The 19,757-nt window shown below is 43.2% G+C and overlaps 1 protein-coding gene across 1 annotated transcript in view; it reads right to left on the minus strand.

Annotated features, from left to right (window-relative positions):
• The window catches only part of ATP2C1 (ATPase secretory pathway Ca2+ transporting 1), a gene marked incomplete in the record, with an annotated part of 2,099,819 nt that overhangs the window by 82,421 nt on the left and 1,997,641 nt on the right, over positions 1-19,757 (minus strand). Inside the window, 1 exon segment of the mRNA XM_044066734.1 lies at positions 11,761-11,902. Within this exon segment, the coding sequence (XP_043922669.1) occupies positions 11,761-11,902 (142 nt within the window).

Raw genomic sequence — 19,757 nt, forward strand, 5'->3', positions numbered from 1 at the left:
AGGAATGCAATATCTGTTCCCCTTTATTCTGTGGATTGGGAAAGAAGGTTGGCAAATGAATAGACTGATTAAGAGCCACACCGGATACCACCGTGGGCATGAAGGATGGATTGGTTCTGAGGGACACCCTGTCCGCATGAAAGATGATGAAAGACTCCACTGCCATAAGGGCCTGTAATTCAGAAATCCTTCTAGCTGAAGTGATTGCTAAAAGAAAATCTGTTTTCCAAGAAAGAAATTTTAAGTCTGCAGTAGTAGCTGGCTCGAAAGGAAGTAGAGTGAGTTTCTCCAAAACAAGGTTAAGGTCCCAGGCTGGGGTTGGAGCTCTCCTGAGTGGTCTCAAATTTATGGCCCCTCTGAGGAAAGTACAGTTGTGTACACCTACCATAAATGTAGATGTTCGAGTGTCTTCACTGTTGCAGTCATAACTGTAGGGTGCTCCTGCCGGCAGGCAGCCCGAGGTCGGCCAGAATCCCAAAGTCTGGGTCCGGCATCGGCTGTATAAGCTAGTATCCTGACGTCAGTACGCTTTGGTACATAGCCCTCAGCCGACGCCATCTTCTCCAGCCTTTCTTGCCCTAGATGTCAGAAGTCCCCAACAAATCAAAAATGAATCCAACAAGGAAACACAAATACACCACAAAAAAGGAAAAGATAGAAAAACAGAGGGGATAGGAGGGAGGGAAACCCCGACTGCAACAGTGAAGACACTCGAACATCTACATTTATGGTAAGTGTACACAACTGTACTATGTTCTTCGTGTTTCACTGTTGCAGTCATAACTGTAGGGTGGAATCCCAAAGCAGTGTAGAGGGGGAGGAGGCTTTAGATAGAAGAAGGGGAGGCAAGAATACCCTGCAAGACAGCAGAGGCAAAGCCTGCCCTAGACTTAGAAAACAAGGGGAGATTGTAGTGCTTGGAAAATGTATGCACAGAACTCCAAGTGGCAGCTTCCAAGATATCCTTGGTAGGGACTCCTCTGAGGAAAGCTGTAGAAGTGGCAGCTGCTCTAGTAGAATGACTTCTAATGGTCCCTGGAAACTGTTTCCCATGATGAGTGTAACAAAATCTGATTCCATAAGCAATCCATTTGGAAATAGTTTGTTTAGAAATAGGTTTTCCAAGAGAACTGGAGGCAAAGGAAACAAACAATTGGTTAGACTTTCTGAAATCTTTAGTCTTGTCCAGGTAAAATCGTAACTGTCTGTGCACATCCAATGAATGCAAAATCCTTTCCCCTTTATTTTGAGGATTTGGAAAGAAAGTAGGAAGGTGAATTGTCTGATTTAAAGCCACTTTCAAAATCACCTTAGGCATGAAAGTAGGATTGGTCCTCAAGGATACTCTGTCCTGATGGAAAATAAGGTATGGTTCCACAGCCATGAGAGCTTGCAACTCTGAGACCCTTCTGGCAGAGGTCAATGCTAACAAAAGAACAGTCTTCCAGGATAGAAACTTAATATCTGAAGATGCAGCAGGCTCAAAAGGAGGCAAAGTAAGTTTTTCTAAAACATAATTAAGATCCCAGGCAGGGACAGGAGGGGTCCTTGGAGGCGCAATTTTTAGCCCCTCTCAAGAACTGCTTCACCAAAGGATGTGAAAAAAACAGGAGGATCAGAACTGAAATGCGCAGAGATAGCAGAAGCATGAATCTTAATGGAGGAAAAGGAAAGTCCTTTAGATAAAAGTTCCGAAAGGTAAAGCAAAATAGAAGAGAGATCAGGAACCTGAGGATCAGAGCCTCGGTCCTGCATCCAAATAGAAAACCTCTTCCATTTAGAGGCATAGGATTTCCTAGTGCTAGGCCGTCTAGCTTCCAAAAGAACATCCAAAACTTGTTTGGGAAGACTAGAGGAAATCAAATTCCTTTGAAGAGCCAAGCTGCCAGGCAAAGGGTCTTGAGATTGGAATGTAGTAACTGACCCTGATGTTGGGACAGAAGTGAAGGGTTCAGTGGGAGAATCCAAGGAGGCCCCGAGAACAGGAGCTTTAAGGTTGGATACCAAAACTGTCGAGGCCAATTTGGAGCAATCAAGATGAGGAACTTGGGCTTGTCCTGTTTTATCTTCAGTAATACCAGAGGCAGTAGAGGAAGAGGAGGGAAGGCATATGCTGAAAGGCTTCTCCAGCTGAAGGACAGGGCATCCACTCTCCAAGCTGTTTTGTGGAAGGACCTGGTGCAAAAGCGAGGCAGCTGATGATTGAGATGGGATGCAAACAGATCTATCTGGGGACATCCCCAAACTGCAGTAATCCTGTTGAACAAGTTGGTGTCTAGCATCCATTCGTGAGGATCTGAAATGTTTCTGCTCAGGCTGTCTGCTAAGAGATTCTGTTTCCCTGGAATGAATTGAGCCTGGAGATGCAGATTCAAATTTAGAGCTGTGTCCCATAAAACCATAGCTAGTCTGCAAAGGGGGTATGAATGAGAACCCCCCTGCTTGTTGATGTACCACATGACCGTGGTGTTGTCTGTGAGAATTAGCAGAGGCCCTGGTTGTAAAAGGTGTTTGAAGGCTAGAAGGGCATTTTGAACTGCCAACATTTCCTTCAGATTGATGTGCCAGTGAAGATGGTCCTTTGTCCAGGTTCCCTGCTGGCAATTGTCTAGAAAGTGTGCTCCCCAAGCATAATCCGAGGCATCCGTGGTTAGGATTTGAGTAGGTTGAGGGAGACGAAAAGGTTTTCCTTCGTTTAAAGTGCATGCCCTGGACCACCAGAGGAACTCCTTCTGAAGGCAGGGGATCAGAGGAATCAGAATATCCAGATCGTGGTAATGCTGTGACCATACACTTTTCAGATACCATTGAAGCTTTCTCATGTGAAGCCTTGCGTTTGGAATCAACAGAATGCAGGAAGCCATGTAGCCCAGAGCCTGCAGGAATTTCCTTGCAGTGAGCTGAGATAGAGTTGCCAAGGTGTTGAAAGTAGAAGCCAGCTGAGTTTGTTTTTCTGGAGTGAGGTAGGCCCTTTGTAAGGTTGTATTTAAGAGGGCTCCCAAGAATACCATTTGTTGAGAAGGGATCAAATGTGACTTTTTTATGTTCACTGAGAATCCCAGTAGGAGGAGAAGACGTTGAACAAAGTCCAGATGTTGAAGCAGAAGATCTTTGCTGTCTGCCTGAATAAGGCAGTCGTCCAAATAGGGGTAAATCTGGATCCCCTGAAGTCTGCAGTAAGCCACTACTGGTGCCGGGCACTTGGTGAAGACTCTGGGCGTAGTAGATAAACCAAAGGGCAGAACAGAGAATTGAAAGTGCCTCGAACCTGCCTTGAACCTGAGGAATTTCCTGCGTTCTTGTCTGATGGGGATATGCAAATAGGCTTCCTTTAAGTCCAATGTCACCATCCAAGCGTCCTGAGAGAGCATTGGAATTAGCTGTTGCAGAGTAAGCATCTTGAACTTTGGAATTTCCAAAAAGGTGTTTAACACAGAAAGGTCCAGAATAGGTCTCCATGAGTTTTGTTTTCTGGGAATCAGAAACAGTCTTGAATAAAACCCTTTTCCCATTTCCGAGAGTGGAACAGGCTCTATGGCTCTCATGGCCAGAAGAGCATCCACTTGAGTTAAGGCCTCTGACCATTGAAGTTTTGGCAGATCTGGCCAACCGTGAGTCCTTGGTAAAGTGTGAAAGTGGAATTTGTAACCTTTTAAAATCACGTCCAATACCCATCTGTCCTGGGTAATATGAGTCAATTTCTGTAAAAAAAGAGACAGTTTTCCTCCGAGAGGGGCGTCCAGGTGAAGGGGTCCTGAAGCCCAACCGAGAGAGTCATTGAGTTTGCTTTCTTTGAGATTGGGATCTGTCTTCTCCCCTTCTAGGTGAAGAAGCAGTCCATTGTCTAGATCTGTAAGAGGTCTGGCCTTGACCACGACCTCTGGAGCGCCTATATCTTCCCCTTTGAGGCCTGTCAGACGTGGGAAAGGACCAATTTTTTGAGGGCCAATTCCTGGAAAATCTAGCAGGCTGAACTTGCAAGAAATCTTTTACAGTCTGCATGGACTTTGCCTTTTCTTCCATCTTTTTAATAACTTCCTCAGCCTTAGAACCAAAAAGAACATCTTGTTGAACAGGGGCATCTAATAACTTAGCCTTAACCTGTTCAGGTAAACTTTGTTCACAAAGCCAGGCATGTCTCCTAATCACAGTACCAGAGGCAGCAGCCCTGCAAGAAGCATCCAAAGCATCAAAACCACAATGTAAGCTATGCTTGTTAACCTGTTCAGTAGCATGCAAAACATCCTGAAGTTTCTTATCCTCTGCACAAGCAGGAAGGGAAGCAAGCTTTTGCTTTAAAACAGACAAAATAAATTGCTGATATTTAAACATATGAAACTGGCAATTTAAAGCCCTTACAGACAGGGTAGCAGAAGTATATACCTTTTTTCCCCACCTGTCTAAAGCACGAGAATCCTTCTCAGAGGGAATAGGATTTTTAGAAGTAGAAACCTTAGAGCCCTCAGAAATAGTTTCAGGATCCGCAGAAGGGTTTTTAAATAAAAATAAATGAGAGTCAGGAACCCTATAAAATCTATCAGGCTTAGAAGGAGCAGGAGGCATGGAATCATGATTCAAGTTGGCCTCAGAAAAAGCATCATCTACAATATCCAAGACAGGAGGGATAGCTAAAGGCCTATGCTGAGGAAGAAGAAGAAATTCTCTAAGCCTCTTCTTGGAAGCAGAATATTCCTGTCCTTCCCAATGAAAATGTTCCCTCATCTCATGCAAGGTTTCCCCAAAAGAAAAATCCTCAGGCGGAGAGGCCGAGGGCAAAGAATCCTCAGCATCCGAATCCTCATAAGGGGGAAAGGAATAGTCCTGATCAGAGGAAGAAACAGAAGATACAGAAGCCTGGTCAGAGGAATCCAGAGTAACATCCTGTCGAGGCCTTTTCTCAGGAGGGGGGTGAGAACCCCTAATCATTGTAAGCAAATCTTCAGCCATCCTCAATAATTGTTTTTGTGTCTTGGGAATGGATTCAGAAGCAGCTTGAGCTGGAACTTTAGACTTAATAGGAGTCTTTGACTTTGCCTTTGCCTTTGAAATAGTGATGTGAGTAGGCCTGAAAACCCCCTCAGAAGCCGGTACCTGCACAGCGGTTCCGGACCCATCTGAAGGAGCGACGTCCGAAGGTCCTGCAGCAGTTAAAATAGTGGGCCTAGATGGCTCCCCATGGGAGTCCGTATCGGCCATCGGTTCAGAAGTGGCGGACGACAGGGGCTGCAAAAGCGCCTCACTGACAGCCGAACCGGACGCTGGCTCCAGCTGCAACGAGTCCTGTTTGGACCTCGGAGGCCTGTCTTTGCGCTTCTTTTGAACTCCGGTAGTGTCCGACGACATTCTATAATTGAAGCATCTGCCAAAATAATTTAAAGCCCAATCGTACCTGCGCTTGATAGTACGAGAGTTGAACCTGGCACAGAACCGACAACAAGAAACGTCGTGGTCAGGGCCTAAGCAAGGTAGACAGTAAGAGTGGAAATCTTTATGAGGTATTTGTTTCCCACATGCTATACAATTATTAACTTTTTCTGACATCGGAGGAACAAGAAAAGATTCCCAACGGGTACTTAGCTTTGAGAAGAGAAGAACGAACTTTGGACCGACAACAACCAAATACGCTGTTCGAAAATCGCCAACCAACATTTTGCGAGCTGCTTTCCACCGCACGGCAAGAAAGACTGGAGAAGATGGCGTCGGCTGAGGGCTATATACCAAAGCGTACTGACGTCAGGATACTAGCTTATACAGCCGACGCCGGACCCAGACTTTGGGATTCTGGCCGACCTCGGGCTGCCTGCCGGCAGGAGCACCCTACAGTTATGACTGCAACAGTGAAACACGAAGAACATCTTCTTGAGCAGTGGATGAGAAAAGAGGGGAGGTTCTGTGCTATAATGAGCTGAAATGGCTGAGGCGTGGATTTTAATGGAGGAAAAAGACAAGCCCTTGTGAGGCATCTCAGTTAAGTATTGTAAAATCTGAGGTAAATTGGGCGCTGCTGTGCTCATCCCTTGAGATTGGTTCCAGACATTGAATCTTTTCCATTTTTCAGCATACGATTTTCTAGTACTAGGTCTCCTTGCCTCTAAAATGATATCCATCACAGGTTTACTGAGGGATGGTAGAGGAGAGATTATGTAATTAGCCAAGCTGCAAGGTTCAGTGTTAGAAGCTGAGGGTGCAGAATCTGATTCTCCTGCTGAGACAACAGGGAAGGAGTCTGAGGCAGGTGCCATAGGGACTGCGCAGGAGGGGGTACCAGTCTTGGCGTGGCCAGTCTGGAGCAATCAAAGTCATCTTTGGTTTGTCCTGTTTGATTTTTAGTAGTACTTTGGAAAGCAGAGGCAGAGGGGGGAAGGCATAGACTGATAGTTTTTTTCAGCTGAAGGACAGAGCATCCACTTTCCAGGCTTGCTTGTGGGGAGTCCTTGTGCAACATTTGTCCAATTGGTAGTTCTGGGGAGAGGCAAACAGGTCTATATCTGGGCTCTCCCATTTGCTTGTCAACATGTTGAAAATCCTTGGTTCCAGTTTCCACATGTGGGTCTATGAGGTTTCTGCTTACTCCGTCTGCCAGTGTCTTTAATTTTCCTGGCAGGAATTCAGCTTGTAGGTGCACTTGGTAGCTCAAGGCTGTGTTCCACAATGCCATGGCTAGTCTGCAGAGGGGGTAAGAATGTGTACCCCCCTGCTTGTTTATGTACGACATAACAGTGGTGTTGTCTGTCTTTACCATAAGTTGTCCTGGAAGGATGTGGTCCTTGAAGGCTGTCAGAGCATTCTGTACAGCAAACATTTCTTTTTGATTGATATGCAGGTGCATTTGACTTGGGTTCCATTTGCCCTGAATGCACTTCCCTGCGAGGTGAGCCCCCCCGTGCATAGTCTGATGCGTCTGTTAGGGTTTGGGTGGCAGGGGGTGATGTGAAAGGTAGTCCCTTGTTTTGGTGGCAGGCCTCTGCCCACCAAAGGAATTTTAAGCATAAGCAAGGTATGATCAGAATCGTTGCTTCTAGATCCTGAGAATGTTGACACCATAGGCTTTTTATATACCACTGTAGTTTCCTCATATGTAGTCTTGCATATGGAATTAGAAGAATGCAGGAGGCCATGAACCCCAAGGCTTGCAGTATTTGTCTTGCAGATAGTAGGATTTTTGTGGCCACTTGTTTGAAGTAGGTTGTCAAATGAATTTGTTTCTCTGGCGTGAGGTAAGCCATCTGGGAAGTTTTATTCAAGCTTGTTCCCAGGAATATAATTTGTTGACAGGGTACCAGGTGTGATTTCTTTTCGTTTATGGTGTACCCCAGACAAGTTAGAACCCTTTGTACAAAGGCCAGATGATTTAAAAGTATGTCCTGGCTTTCTGCCTGAATTAGACAATTGTCCAGGTATGGGTATATTTGAATATTTCTTTGCCTGCAAAATGCAATAACTGGAGCTAGGCACTTTGTCAATACCCTGGGCACAGTAGATAAGCCAAAGGGCAGTGCAGAGAACTGATAGTGCGTGTAGCCTGCTTTGAAGCGTAGGTATCTTCTGCAAGATTCCCTGATTGGGATGTGCAGGTATGCTTTTTTTAAATCTAGTGTTGCCAACCAGGCATCTTTGCCTAGCATAGGAAGTAACTGGTGAAGAGTCAGCATCTTGAATTTTGGAATTTCTAAAAAGGTGTTTAGAGTAGACAGGTCCAGGATAGGACGCCATGAATTGTCTTTTCTGGGTACCAGGAAAAGTCTCGAGTAGAAACCTTGTCCCTTTTCCTCTTCTTGTACCAGTTGAATAGCCCCCATGCTTAAGAGAGACAGTACTTGTTTTTGGGCCTCTACCCACTGATTTGGGGGTAGGTCCAGCCACCCGCTTGGTGTTGGCAACGTGTGGAAGTGAAATCTGTATCCCTGGGACACTATATTTAAAACCCATTCGTCCTGGGTAATGAGTTCCCAGTTTTTTGCATGAAGAACAATCTTTCCCCCCAAAGGGGCAGTCAGTTGATAAGTGCTTGGAAATTTTAAACGGACGTTATTGAGACAGTTTACCATGGGGGGGGTCTTATTACTCCCAGATTTGGAAGTGGAGGCCCCCCACTTAGTCCCGTGTGTCCCCTGGGACTGAAACCTGGGGCTTTTGCTGTGTCTGGGTTTGGCTTGAGAAGACCTGGAAGGGGCTGGAAAGAACCAATTCTTCGAGGGCCAGTGCCTACTAAATCTAGGAGGCTGAACTTGTAAGAAATCTTTAGCAGTTTGCATAGATTTAGCTTTATCTTCCATCTTTTTAAGAACTTCCTCAGCCTTGTTGCCAAACAGGTGGTCCTGATTTAAGTGAGCATCCAACAATTTAGCTTTAAAATGATCAGGCAAGGATTGCTCTTTTAGCCAAGCATGCCTTCTGAGCACAGACCCAGTAACAGCAGCCTTGCAAGAGGTCTCTAATGAATCAAAACCACATTGCAAAGTATGTTTTCCAACTTGTTCAGCAGAATGCATTAAATCCTGTAATTCTTAATTTTCCACAGTCAGGAATCAACATCATTTTCTTTTTAAGCAATCCAATAACATTTTGCTGATACTTTTAACATATGAGACTGGCAGTTTAAAGCCCTAATTGCCAAGGTTGCAGAAGTGTAAACCTTCTTACCCCATCTATCCAGTGCCCTGGAGTTTCTATCAGAAGGGGTAGGATTTTTAGCAGTAGAAGCCTTAATGCCCTTGGGCCCCTGTGAAATAGTCTCTGGATCCGCAATAACATTTTTAAAAAGGAACTTGTGTGACTCAGGGACCCTGTAGTATCTGTCAGGTTTTCTGGGAGCAGGAGGTAAGGAATCAGGGGCCAAACTAGATTCCGAAAAAGAACCAACAGCAATGTCCAGTACAGGAGGAATAGCTACAGGCCTATGCTGAGGAAGGAGTAAGAAATCCCTAAGCCTCTTTTCTGAATCAGAAAAATCCTGGCTTTCCCAGTGGAAATGCTCCCTTAGAGTATGCAAGGTTTCCCCAAAAGAAAAATCCTCTGGAGGGGAAGCAGAGGGAATGGAGTCCTCTACATCAGAATTCTCAAAAGTAGATACGGGCAAATCCAAATCATCAGAAAAATCAGAAAAAACAAAATCCTAGTCAGAAGACTCAAACAACTTCAGTCCTACGCCTCTTAGAAAGAAGGGTGTTGGCTACCCCTGATTAGAGTTATTAAATCTTCAGCCATTCTTATCATTTGTTTTTTAGGCATAGAGGCCTGAGCATGTGGCCTGGGCGTCGTTTCTTTAGGCATGGTTTGAGATTTAGGACTAAGTGAAGAAGGAGGCGGTTTAATATGCAAGTCCGTAGGCTTGAATACACCCTCAGAAGCCGGTGCCTGCACAGCGGCTCCGGACCCATCCAAGGTAGAGACATCCGTGGGTTCTATAGTTGAAGCATCTCGCGGCATACCAGACTCCGAATGGGTCTTAGTAGAGGCCTGCGAATCAGAAGTAGTGGGTATCAGGGGCTGCAAAAGCACCTCACTGAGTACCGGCGAACTGGCGACTGGCTTAGGAGAAGCGTCATCTGCAGTTTTGGACCTCGGCTGCCTGTCTCTGTCTTTATCTTTGCATTTTTTCAGAATCCCGGTCATCGGATGGCTAACCGATGACATTTCTGGATAATTAAACCGAGAAACAAAATATTTAGAGGTGAAAATATACCGACGACGGATAGTGCGCTGATTAAATAAAGCACAAAACCAACTTCAAGGTATGTCATTGGTCAGGGCCTAGGCAAGGAATACAGTACGAATGAAAATCTTTAGGAGGTATTTGCTTTCCACAAGTAATGCAATTATTAACTTTTATTGACATTGGTAAGGAGCAAGAAAAAGTTTCCCCAACGGGGTAACTTGGCTTTAGTTGAAGACTTCGGTTCTGAAACTCAAAAATGAAAATTTCAGGAGTCAGCCGACCGGCACTTGCGAACTGCTTCTGCTTCGGGTACCACATGGCAAGAAAGACTGATGTAATGGCGTCGGTTGCATGTTTTATACCCCTGATGAGCTGACGTCATGGAAGAAGGGACAGCAACTGACGCAGGACCCAAGACTTTGTTAATCATGCCAACTGAGGGCTACCTGCAAGCAGATAACCCAAATGTAATGACTGCAACAGTGAAATACAAAGAACATCTTACTTTCCTATCTTAGTGAAGAGTCTTTCAGATTAATTTGGAGCATAACCATTTTGTAAAGGGTACTTTTTAAAGTGAGTGTTGTTGCCCACTAGCTATGTTTTTGCTTGGCTTTCTTACTACAGTAAAAAAATTTTATTCCTCCACTGGACCTGCCCAACTGCTCTACTACCTTTATCCAAATAGCCCACTCACTCCATCAAGGGACAGGGCCAGGCATACCTTGGCTAAGTGGAAGTCCTATGACCAATTCCATTCCTTTTCCTCCTTTGGTTACAGTCTAATAGTAGTGGACAAGCTTCTAGGTCTGATGGAGTGGTCTTACTCTTCTGCCCTGGAGCCCCCTTTTTCTCTATGCAGCAACTCTCTCAACCTCCACTGTGCTATCTGCTATGGGAACTGTGCCTTGACAAGCAAACGTTCCCAAACAACCTGCTGGCATACAGACAGTGTGGACGTGGCAGGGCAGTGCTCTGGAGATGTAACATCTTGTGACCCTCTAGATGTCACCAAGCAATGAGCTAGAGACACCTCACTCCCATCCTCCCTGCCTAGCTCTGCCAGTGCCCAAGCTACTGAATGCTGTCACAGTTTCTTTGTCTGCCCTTACTGCTATTTTACTCAGTGCAATCCTACTTCTGATCACACTCGCCTACAAAATGCTCACAGACAGTTACTGCTCTGCTATAAAAGCAATACACTTTCAAAGGCACCAAGTGTATTTTCTTAGGAGCACAGACCAGCTACAATTAGCTCAACCTCTATTCAAGCCAGTATTAATGGAAAGAGCCTTAACAAAAATGGCATTTCAGAAGACCGAAAAAAGCTGTAGTGACTTTACATTTAAAAAGGCTCTTAAGTTTCTACCTGTAAAGTGAAGTACTCCTGCTTTAAAGATGCAGGCTGACATATTCATCTATGTGTTTCTCTACTTATTTGCTTGAGCTGATCAAAAGTAACGCTTATTTGATGCACTGCCACCTCTTAACCTGTACTGTAGCCTTTTTTGTCTTTTAAAGCAATAATTTGTAAATCCATATCCTGTAACTCAAGTATTCTACAGCCTTCTCTTCTACTTTATAGATATATTTGTAAATTTCTAATGATATTAGGGTACAATTTTTAGTCTGTAATGATATACATACATATATCATTATATATATGTATATATATATATATATATATATATATATATATATATATATATGTATATATATATATATATATATATATATATATATATATATATATATATATACACACACACACACACACACACACACATATATATATATATATACATCTGCGCGCATGTGTATGTGTTGGCATGACAATGTACTTTGTAGTCTGAGATTAAATGTAATTCTTCCATACACTATACCTTAAGATCACTATTTTTTGGTATATCTTTGATACAAAACATTTAACATGATTCTTGAATCACAGTAATAAAAACAGTACAATACATGAATCCTCGCAAACAAGTAGTTGACAATCATGTTTTCAAAGACCGTTGTTTAAATTACAAAATGCATTCAACAGCAGCTTGCACATTACTCATGAGCTTCTCTTGGGTTACTAAAAAGATTTTGTTTCTTACCAAGAGCACCAAGACTTTCTGTCTGGAAAACTTTCTGCAGTGGAGGAAAATAAATAACGAGGAGCTGCCCCATGATAGATCCAAGCACAGCATAACAGAACATTCTGTTACTGCACAAACCAATCTCAGAAACAGATTTAGTCTGTTGAGAAGGAAAAAAAAACATTAAATAACAGCAGTGAATTGTACAGGTTTTTATAAAACGAATTCTGCCTTAGAATAATTCCAGTTCATTTTGTACAAATTAACCCATTCCCAAATCAGTCCCAATGAGGTATGCATAATTTCCTTAGTATACAAAACAGAGCAATTTCTGAGAATTATGAAGACACGATTTTTTAAGCTTAATCCATACATATGATACAGGCACCAACATCTAGAAGAATCCAAGCATTACAGCAGGCTTTTACAGATAGAATCAACTCATGCAAAGTGGTACAAGTCAAGATACACTGCACGTTTAATGCTCACTTTTAATATTGACTCCCAAGCTGCAATATCTAAGTGGGATACATTTCTCACTTTAAATAAAGCAGACAGGAAACAATCTCCCTAATTTCGAGTACATTCAATCGTATTCAGTCCAAAGGGAGAAGGAAGCACAACAATGCAATTGCATGGGATATGTCAGGACAACTGATGAGTGGTTGACAGTTAGAAATCATGATGAAAATGTCTAGGTCTTTCTTAGAAAGTCAGCACTCATACCTAACTCTTGGGAGAAGTCTTCCAAATGGGAAGCAATACAAACCTGTGTAACAAAATAAGACAAAATAGGATATATTAATGGAGGTAAAAACTAGCACAGATGTTCTGGGTATAATGTTTCCCAAAGTAAGCAGGCTATTCCATGTGGAGGGCAAGGAAATGTTGAGACTGGAAGCGTTAACTACAGATTCAGCCTAAAGTTATATTAAAGTTGGCATTTTAGATGATTCCTTATATAAAGAGAATGCAAGTACCGTTTTCCGTTGGTATTTTTTTCCAAGCATTAGATTACAAGAACCAGCGGAAGAAGTTCTGTGGCAGAGAAATTCTACTGGTTCTTTTGACTTCCCTGCTAGGATAAAAAAGTGTGAAGCAGCTTGCTTGTTATCTTAAATGAAAGACAGTAGGCCGCTCACAGAGCACAAGGTCTAAAATTACTAAAGATGGCATTTTGAGCTGACTTCTCATCAAAAGAGCAGGCAAATGCCATTTTCTATGGCGCCTAATAGTTACCTATTGAAATGTACAGCTGAAGTACTATTTTAATCTGTTTTACTGTACTTTTGCACTGTTTGGTTAAAAAGTGTTCTGCTGTGTTTACACAGTTGCCTAGCCATTACTGCATTGAAAATTAAATCCCAGCCACTTGATGCTCCCCTTAGCCTACACTAGTAAGCAACTGAAACCATGGACTGGCATTTTTCTAACCATCTCTGTAGCCAGCTTGGTTGAAATAGACATCCTGAGGCAATGTAACAATTGTCACATGTTTACTGCCAACTGTCTACTACTAAAACAAAGTGATAAAATGTGTCAGAAATGTAGTTATATAGTGTAATTGGAGGCAAACCTCTCACACTAAGCCACTACAAATAAGCTAGTTGTCGGCACCATACAACACCTGCCACAAGGATTCACCACATTACACAAGCACTCAAATCCTTGCACCACACGTGAAAATGTGGTGCAGTCACTGTACATGTGGGTATAAATGTCTTGAGACTTACCTCCCTGGACTATATGAAAACAGACATGATGAAGTTCTCGAAGTATGTGTGTGAGGCAAATATGCAACTAGTCTTGAGCAGTATTCTAGCATCACCAGAATGTTGTCACAATACAAAATCTTGGCTTACTTTCTGGAGTCATTCTAAGGTGGTACAGTATACATCAACCAGGTTAGAGATGGTAGATAGCCCTAATTACCTTGGCAGGGATGGCCTGTACCTCTACCCACAAGGCTTTTTTTTTTTATAATGGCCAAAACCTTGTCCAGCCAAAAGTGACTTTTTAAGGCAATGTCAGTTTTCAGTTTAACTAAACAGAATCTGGACAGCATTAAGGCACTGCTGTGAAAACCATGAGACATAAAAAAACCTGGCAAATGAAACTATATATGCATTGTCCTAAAGACCTGCTTCAATACCAGTGAAAGCACTATCAGAGTACAGGGCTTCAAGGCCACTCATTCATACAAATCAACCACATTACATGAGTGCACTAAAGGCGGAGATGTGTCTATATGCTTACAAAAAGAATCTCACCTCCAGGCTCGTTAGGAAAAGATAATGACCTGGAACTCTATGTTTGTCTTAGTATAAAATAAAACCCCTTATCATAACATAGCTAACTATAGGACCCCCCCCCTCCATGCTTCCCTTGTCCCATTCCTCCTACCTAACCATCATGGAGTCCCTATGTATTAAGCAAATCAACATTCTCCTAGAAAACTTCAATGATCTCACCAGAAACTGGGAGACTCACGTCCTCAAACATGCATGCCCAGAGATTTCTGGACTTCATCAATACAAACTCTCTGGACCAGTAAGTCTGCATTCCAACAAGGGGCAATAAAATCTTAGACTTGGTCCTTACCAATATGAGACAGCTCTGCTTTCCACCAGCTGTAACATCCTCCACAATCAGATCACTAGTCAGTTACATTCAACATAAGAGTTAAGCTTGTAGCATCCCCAATACTTCTGTATCCAGTGACTATGCAAAGGCTAATCTAGTAAAACTGAGTGCTGACCAGTAGATCTCCCAACCATCCCAAATTAATCGTTTTTTACTGAGTTTTGGGGTCCCAATAATGGGGTGCCACAATTCCTGAGTGGCACCCCTTCATTTCTGATTTTTTCATCTTTTTTTTAGACTTTTTAATTTTTGTACTTTTGGAGCTGATGTCAGCTCTGTCAGCCTGTTGGAATTAAGCACAAGGGACGTGCCTGGAAGCGCGTTGGTTTGAATACTGGGACTGCCGTTTCAAGGAGTTGTACTTTGTGCCATTATGGATTTAAGCTCAACGGACTGCCAGTTGTGTCGTTGTAGATTGGTTTTATAACTGCAGAGTGAGCCATGTGGGTTCTGGGCAGAACGCGGAGTTGCCGCACAGCTTGCTTCTCACTCTGAATGATGATATCTGGAGCTGCTTTGTGTGTGTGTGTGTGTGTGTGTGTGTGTGTGTGTGTGTGTGCGTGTGCGTGTGTGTGTGTGTGTGAGGCCACATGATTTAAATCACACTCTGCCAGGGATTTTATCTGGAACTGTCACACACAGCAATCTGGAAAGTAGGTTAGAGTCGAGCAGATGAAGGAACCGGGAGTTCAGGACAGGGATCAATCTAAGCCATGCTATGCAGAAAAAAAGAAGAAAACAGCTCCAGAGCCATAGATGCCTTCTACAAGAAAGGACTGCTAGTCAAACGTGGATGGGGGCCACAGACTAGCCCTCCAGAAAATGGGTAAGATAATAATGTATTCTTAATGCCAAGTAAACCAGTAGCACCCCTCCCCCAGATGCACACACAAACAAGTGAGCACTTACGGTGCCTAATAACCGTACAGAAAGGTTGTATCGTTCCTATTTAGCGATCAGCAGTACGCGCTAGACTTTGGTGTTTTGGAGCACTTTGTGGAGTTGCTGCTCCCCTGGTGACCCCCTTCCAGTCACCGCCCCCATGCTGTGATGTCCATCCCCACCTTGACTTGTGCCCATTCCAAAACAATGACTCTGGCCATGCCTCCTTTAAACAGTTGTACTGTTTGGTCTGTCGGAGCTGCTTTTTTCAGTCTTTTCCTCATTTCTCAAGACAGAATTGTGAATAAAATACTAATTTTCATTTGTTTAAATTTCTGGAGCAGTAGGTTTTTGGTAGGCATCGTCCTGGTGGACCAGCAGATTTTACAAAATCAAATAATTAGTTCTCCAAGTATGCTCTGGCATAATTTAAAATCAGTTTATTTACAGCGTGCTTTTAAATTTATGCTTCTTCCGGAGCACAGGAGAGTTTGGGATGTATCTTAACTACACAATGTGCAAGTCCAGTAGAAATACATTTTTCTTCTTTTTAATCTGCAGTTAGTTTCACTGTTTTGTTTTAATTCTGCACTGATTCCTGCTTGTTCTTCTGTCATGCACCAACCCTCCCAGCATGTTACTTATGACGTCCAAGCAGTGGCTTTTACATCAGTGACAGCAGTGTGATGTCACCACACTTCAGTCTCTATATTTTTACTATTATAGGAGAAAATACATTTTTGGTTGTGTTTTTTTGGTGGTGAGGGGGGTCCTTCTGGAAGCAGTAGCCTTGTATTTCCTTTAGGTTCTTTTGTCAGTGTTCATAATTTACCTGGAAACCCCAGTCTAATATTTTACCATTTATTGGCTAGAACCATTTTTACTTAAAAATAGAGTTGATTGACACTTTATGAATACTGCAGTCACATCTCTAAACTGTCTCTGATTTTCAGGCATGACCTCCATACTTTTCAACTGATCAAACTTCTCAAGAACTTCCTAGATTTTTTGGCTCATAATTTTGTCTTGACCTTCTAAAATCAATGACGATTTGTGTGAAAGCTGGTGGATTACAATCAACAACTAATTATATTAATTTTGCTTAATGCACTCAATTTGTAAAGGTGTCCCTGATATGTGTTCTTTTTTCATGAACCATTTCTTTCTTCTTGATTTTGGAGCTGAGAGGTTGAGCGTTATTGATAACCCTACTTTTACCACAATATTTTTGTGTTTATGCCTAATAAATTATGCTTATGTAGCAGAACGGTAAAAAATAAATAATGCTAGAAACAGAAGTTATGTTATCTTTTAGCACAGAATTTGCATCCACAGAAAAAGCACACCAATTCTGATAACATTCTGTGGAGCAGGTGTATTGTATAAAATGCTTCTGGTTTACATGTCCGAGTTCTTGCCTTGTTTTTTTTTTTCTGATCTATAAAGCCACAGATTTTGGTCTTTGACTTTACTTCAAACTGTTCATGTTTTTTACCAGATTATAAGTACAAAGCAGTTGTACGTGCTCTGCATGTATATTGTTTTTGTTGTTCGTGTCGGTTGTGTCACTTGGTTTGAGATGGCACACTGTTAACCCAAAAATTTGTAAGCAGGAAGCCTCATCTCATATAAATCAATATAAAACAACAAAAAAAGAAGTAGTAAGTAAACTGGACAACTGATTCTAAATTGTCATTGACCTAGGAAATACTTTTCATTCTGCTTAAGAATGAGGTGTGTGATATGAATTGCCTTTCACTGAGTAGTAAACTAAGTACAAGAATATCCCTTTACATTCTTAGATCCCAGCACAATGGCACATAACCTCCATAGATCTCCACTTTGTCTAGCTATGAGAGAAAGAGCTCCAGCAGAATAACACCAAGAAACTGGAATGGCCTGCTAGTGAAATAAATTACAATTTCAGAAAGAAAAAAAAAATAATCTGGAATACCTCAAACTTTGACATATGGTTTATTAACAATGGAAAACTGTTTCACTCCATCCCCTTCAATAAACAAAAACCCAACTATTTCTCGTCCTCAACCACAGCTTAAATCGCCCCATAGCAAATATGTATGTAATGCACAAAATCTTGTAAATATACACTATCCACTGTAAATCCTCTATCTGACTGTAGTGTGAGCTTACGCTGTTATGATGAATAACTTTTAGTTATGCACTTAACATAACGATAGATGTATGTGATCCATCTCGCTTACATTCATAACTGATCGGCTCCGACTCGGCCGATACACTAGCACGAAGTCTTTCATTGGCTGGGCCAACCCCCTTATCCCAGGATGCACCACGCCCAAACCCCCAGATCTTGTTTGCCCCACAACAACTCACCCACATGTGCCACTCCAACTGTACAACAGTGTTTCCTCCAGATCCAACAGGTAGGGGGAAGGAGGGCGGGTATGTAAGAATGTACGTGAGATGGATCACATACATCTATCGTTATGGTAAGTACATAACTAAAAGATGTAATGCGATCCTATCTTGCCTACATTCATAACTGATGGGACAGCGTCCCTAGCACCTAGATCCTGGGAGGCTCACTGGAAAACACTCCTGAGCACTGTGGAACCAAAGGACGCCAGACCTCTAGAGGCCACGTCCAGTTTGTAATGAGAAATAAAAGTATGTGGAGAAGCCCAAGTGGCCGCTGCACATATCTCATCCACCGACAGTCTGGGGTGGAAGACCACTGAAGTTGCCATAGCCCTAGTAGAATGCGCTCTAACTGGAAATGGAAGGTCCCTTCCTGTTGATGCATAAATAAATGAAACACAATCCCTAATCCACCTAGAGATAGTGGTCTTAGTTACTGCTTTGCCAATCCTGTTATCTGCAAAGGCCACAAACAACTGGTCTGATTTCCTCTGCTGCCGTGTCCTATCCAAGTAAAACCTCAGTTGTCTATGCACATCCAACTGATGAAGTCTGTATTCTGCTTTGTTGGAAAATTTTGGAAAGAAAACTGGTAGCTCTATAGATTGCTGCAGACAAAGAGCAGAAGAAACCTTTGGAAGAAATGACGGGTTTAGTCTTAGAGATACTCTATCCTTGTGAAAGATCAGATAAGGGGGCTTAACAGAAAGGGCTTGAAGCTCCGAAACCCTTCTGGCTGAAGTAATAGCTACCAAGAAGGCAGTCTTCCAAGATAAGAACTTTTGCTCACAAGTGGTCGCCGGATCGAAGGGATGAGACGTCAAGGCTCCTAAAACTACATTCAAATCCCATGGCAAAACAGGCTGCGACACCGGGGGGGCAAAGCAACCAAGCTCCCTTAAGAAAGGCCTTACAGAACTTATGACTCATGAGTGAAGGCTCAAAGGCAACATATGATAATTAGAAATTGCTGCCAATTGGACTTTAAGCGTGGAGACAGCGGAACCCTGTCTAAAAAGAGTTGCCAAAAAATCTAATACTGCCGACACCGGGGCTGTCAGAGGGTCAAGGTTTTGCCGCTGGGCCCAAATGGCAAACCTTTTCCATTTATTAGAATATATCTCTTTAGTGGAAGCTCTGTGAGAAGAAGACAGAATCCAGACCCCCTCAGGCGAAAGGATATGCTGTCTGACTAAGGTCGGAAGTGGAGCAGCCAAGCCGTTACCTTGAGAGTACGCAGTGATGGATGTGCCTGACATGACTGAAGAGTCAGGTGGTCTGGAACTGGGTCCAGAATCCAAGGATCCTTCACTGCATACTTATGAAGGAAAGGAATCCAAATTTGGTGAGGCCAGTGTGGTGCGATCAAAATCATGCTGCTTCGCAAGCAGATTGCCTTCTGAATCACCTTTGGCAGTAGTGGGACCGGAGGGAAGGCGTAGAGCAGACCGAAGGGCCAATTGTGGACTAGAGCGTCCCTGGATGATTCCCCCTGGGGGGGATCAAGGAGAAGAAATTGCTGCACTTCACGTTCCAGGGGCTGGCGAAAAGGTCGCAACAGGGAAACCCCCACTTGGAGAAGATCCGAGCCACTACTTGGTCATTCAGGGACCACTCGTGAGGCATCAGAATAACTCTGCTCAGCCTGTCTGCTATCACATTGGACTTCCCCGGAATGTGCGTTGCCACTAGAAATCTCTGGGAAGCGATCGCCCAGTTCCAAATTCTCATGGCTTCTCTGCAAAGAGGATAAGACCTGGTTCCTCCCTGCTTGTTCAGGTACCATGCTACCGCCACATTGTCTGAGAAGATTGCGATGGTACCTTGGGAAGAGAGCTGTGAAGTGACTGCAACGCTAGAAGCACTGCCCACATTTCCAGAACATTGATATGTAAGTGGGTTTTGTGATTCTGCCACGTGCCTTGAACCATCCTGCCCAGATAATGCCCAGCCCACCCTATCTGGGAGGTGTCCGTGGTCACTGTGGCAATGGGGGGGGAAGAGTCTCCCCTGGTTCAGGTTGGAGGAGAGGAGCCACCAACAAAGATCTCACCAGCACGTTTTCGTGATGAGAATCGGGTAGGACAATGGCA

This window comes from Protopterus annectens, chromosome 3.part1, assembly GCF_019279795.1.
Source record: "Protopterus annectens isolate FY-2018-M chromosome 3.part1, PAN1.0, whole genome shotgun sequence".
NCBI classification, from domain to species: domain Eukaryota; kingdom Metazoa; phylum Chordata; order Ceratodontiformes; family Protopteridae; genus Protopterus; species Protopterus annectens.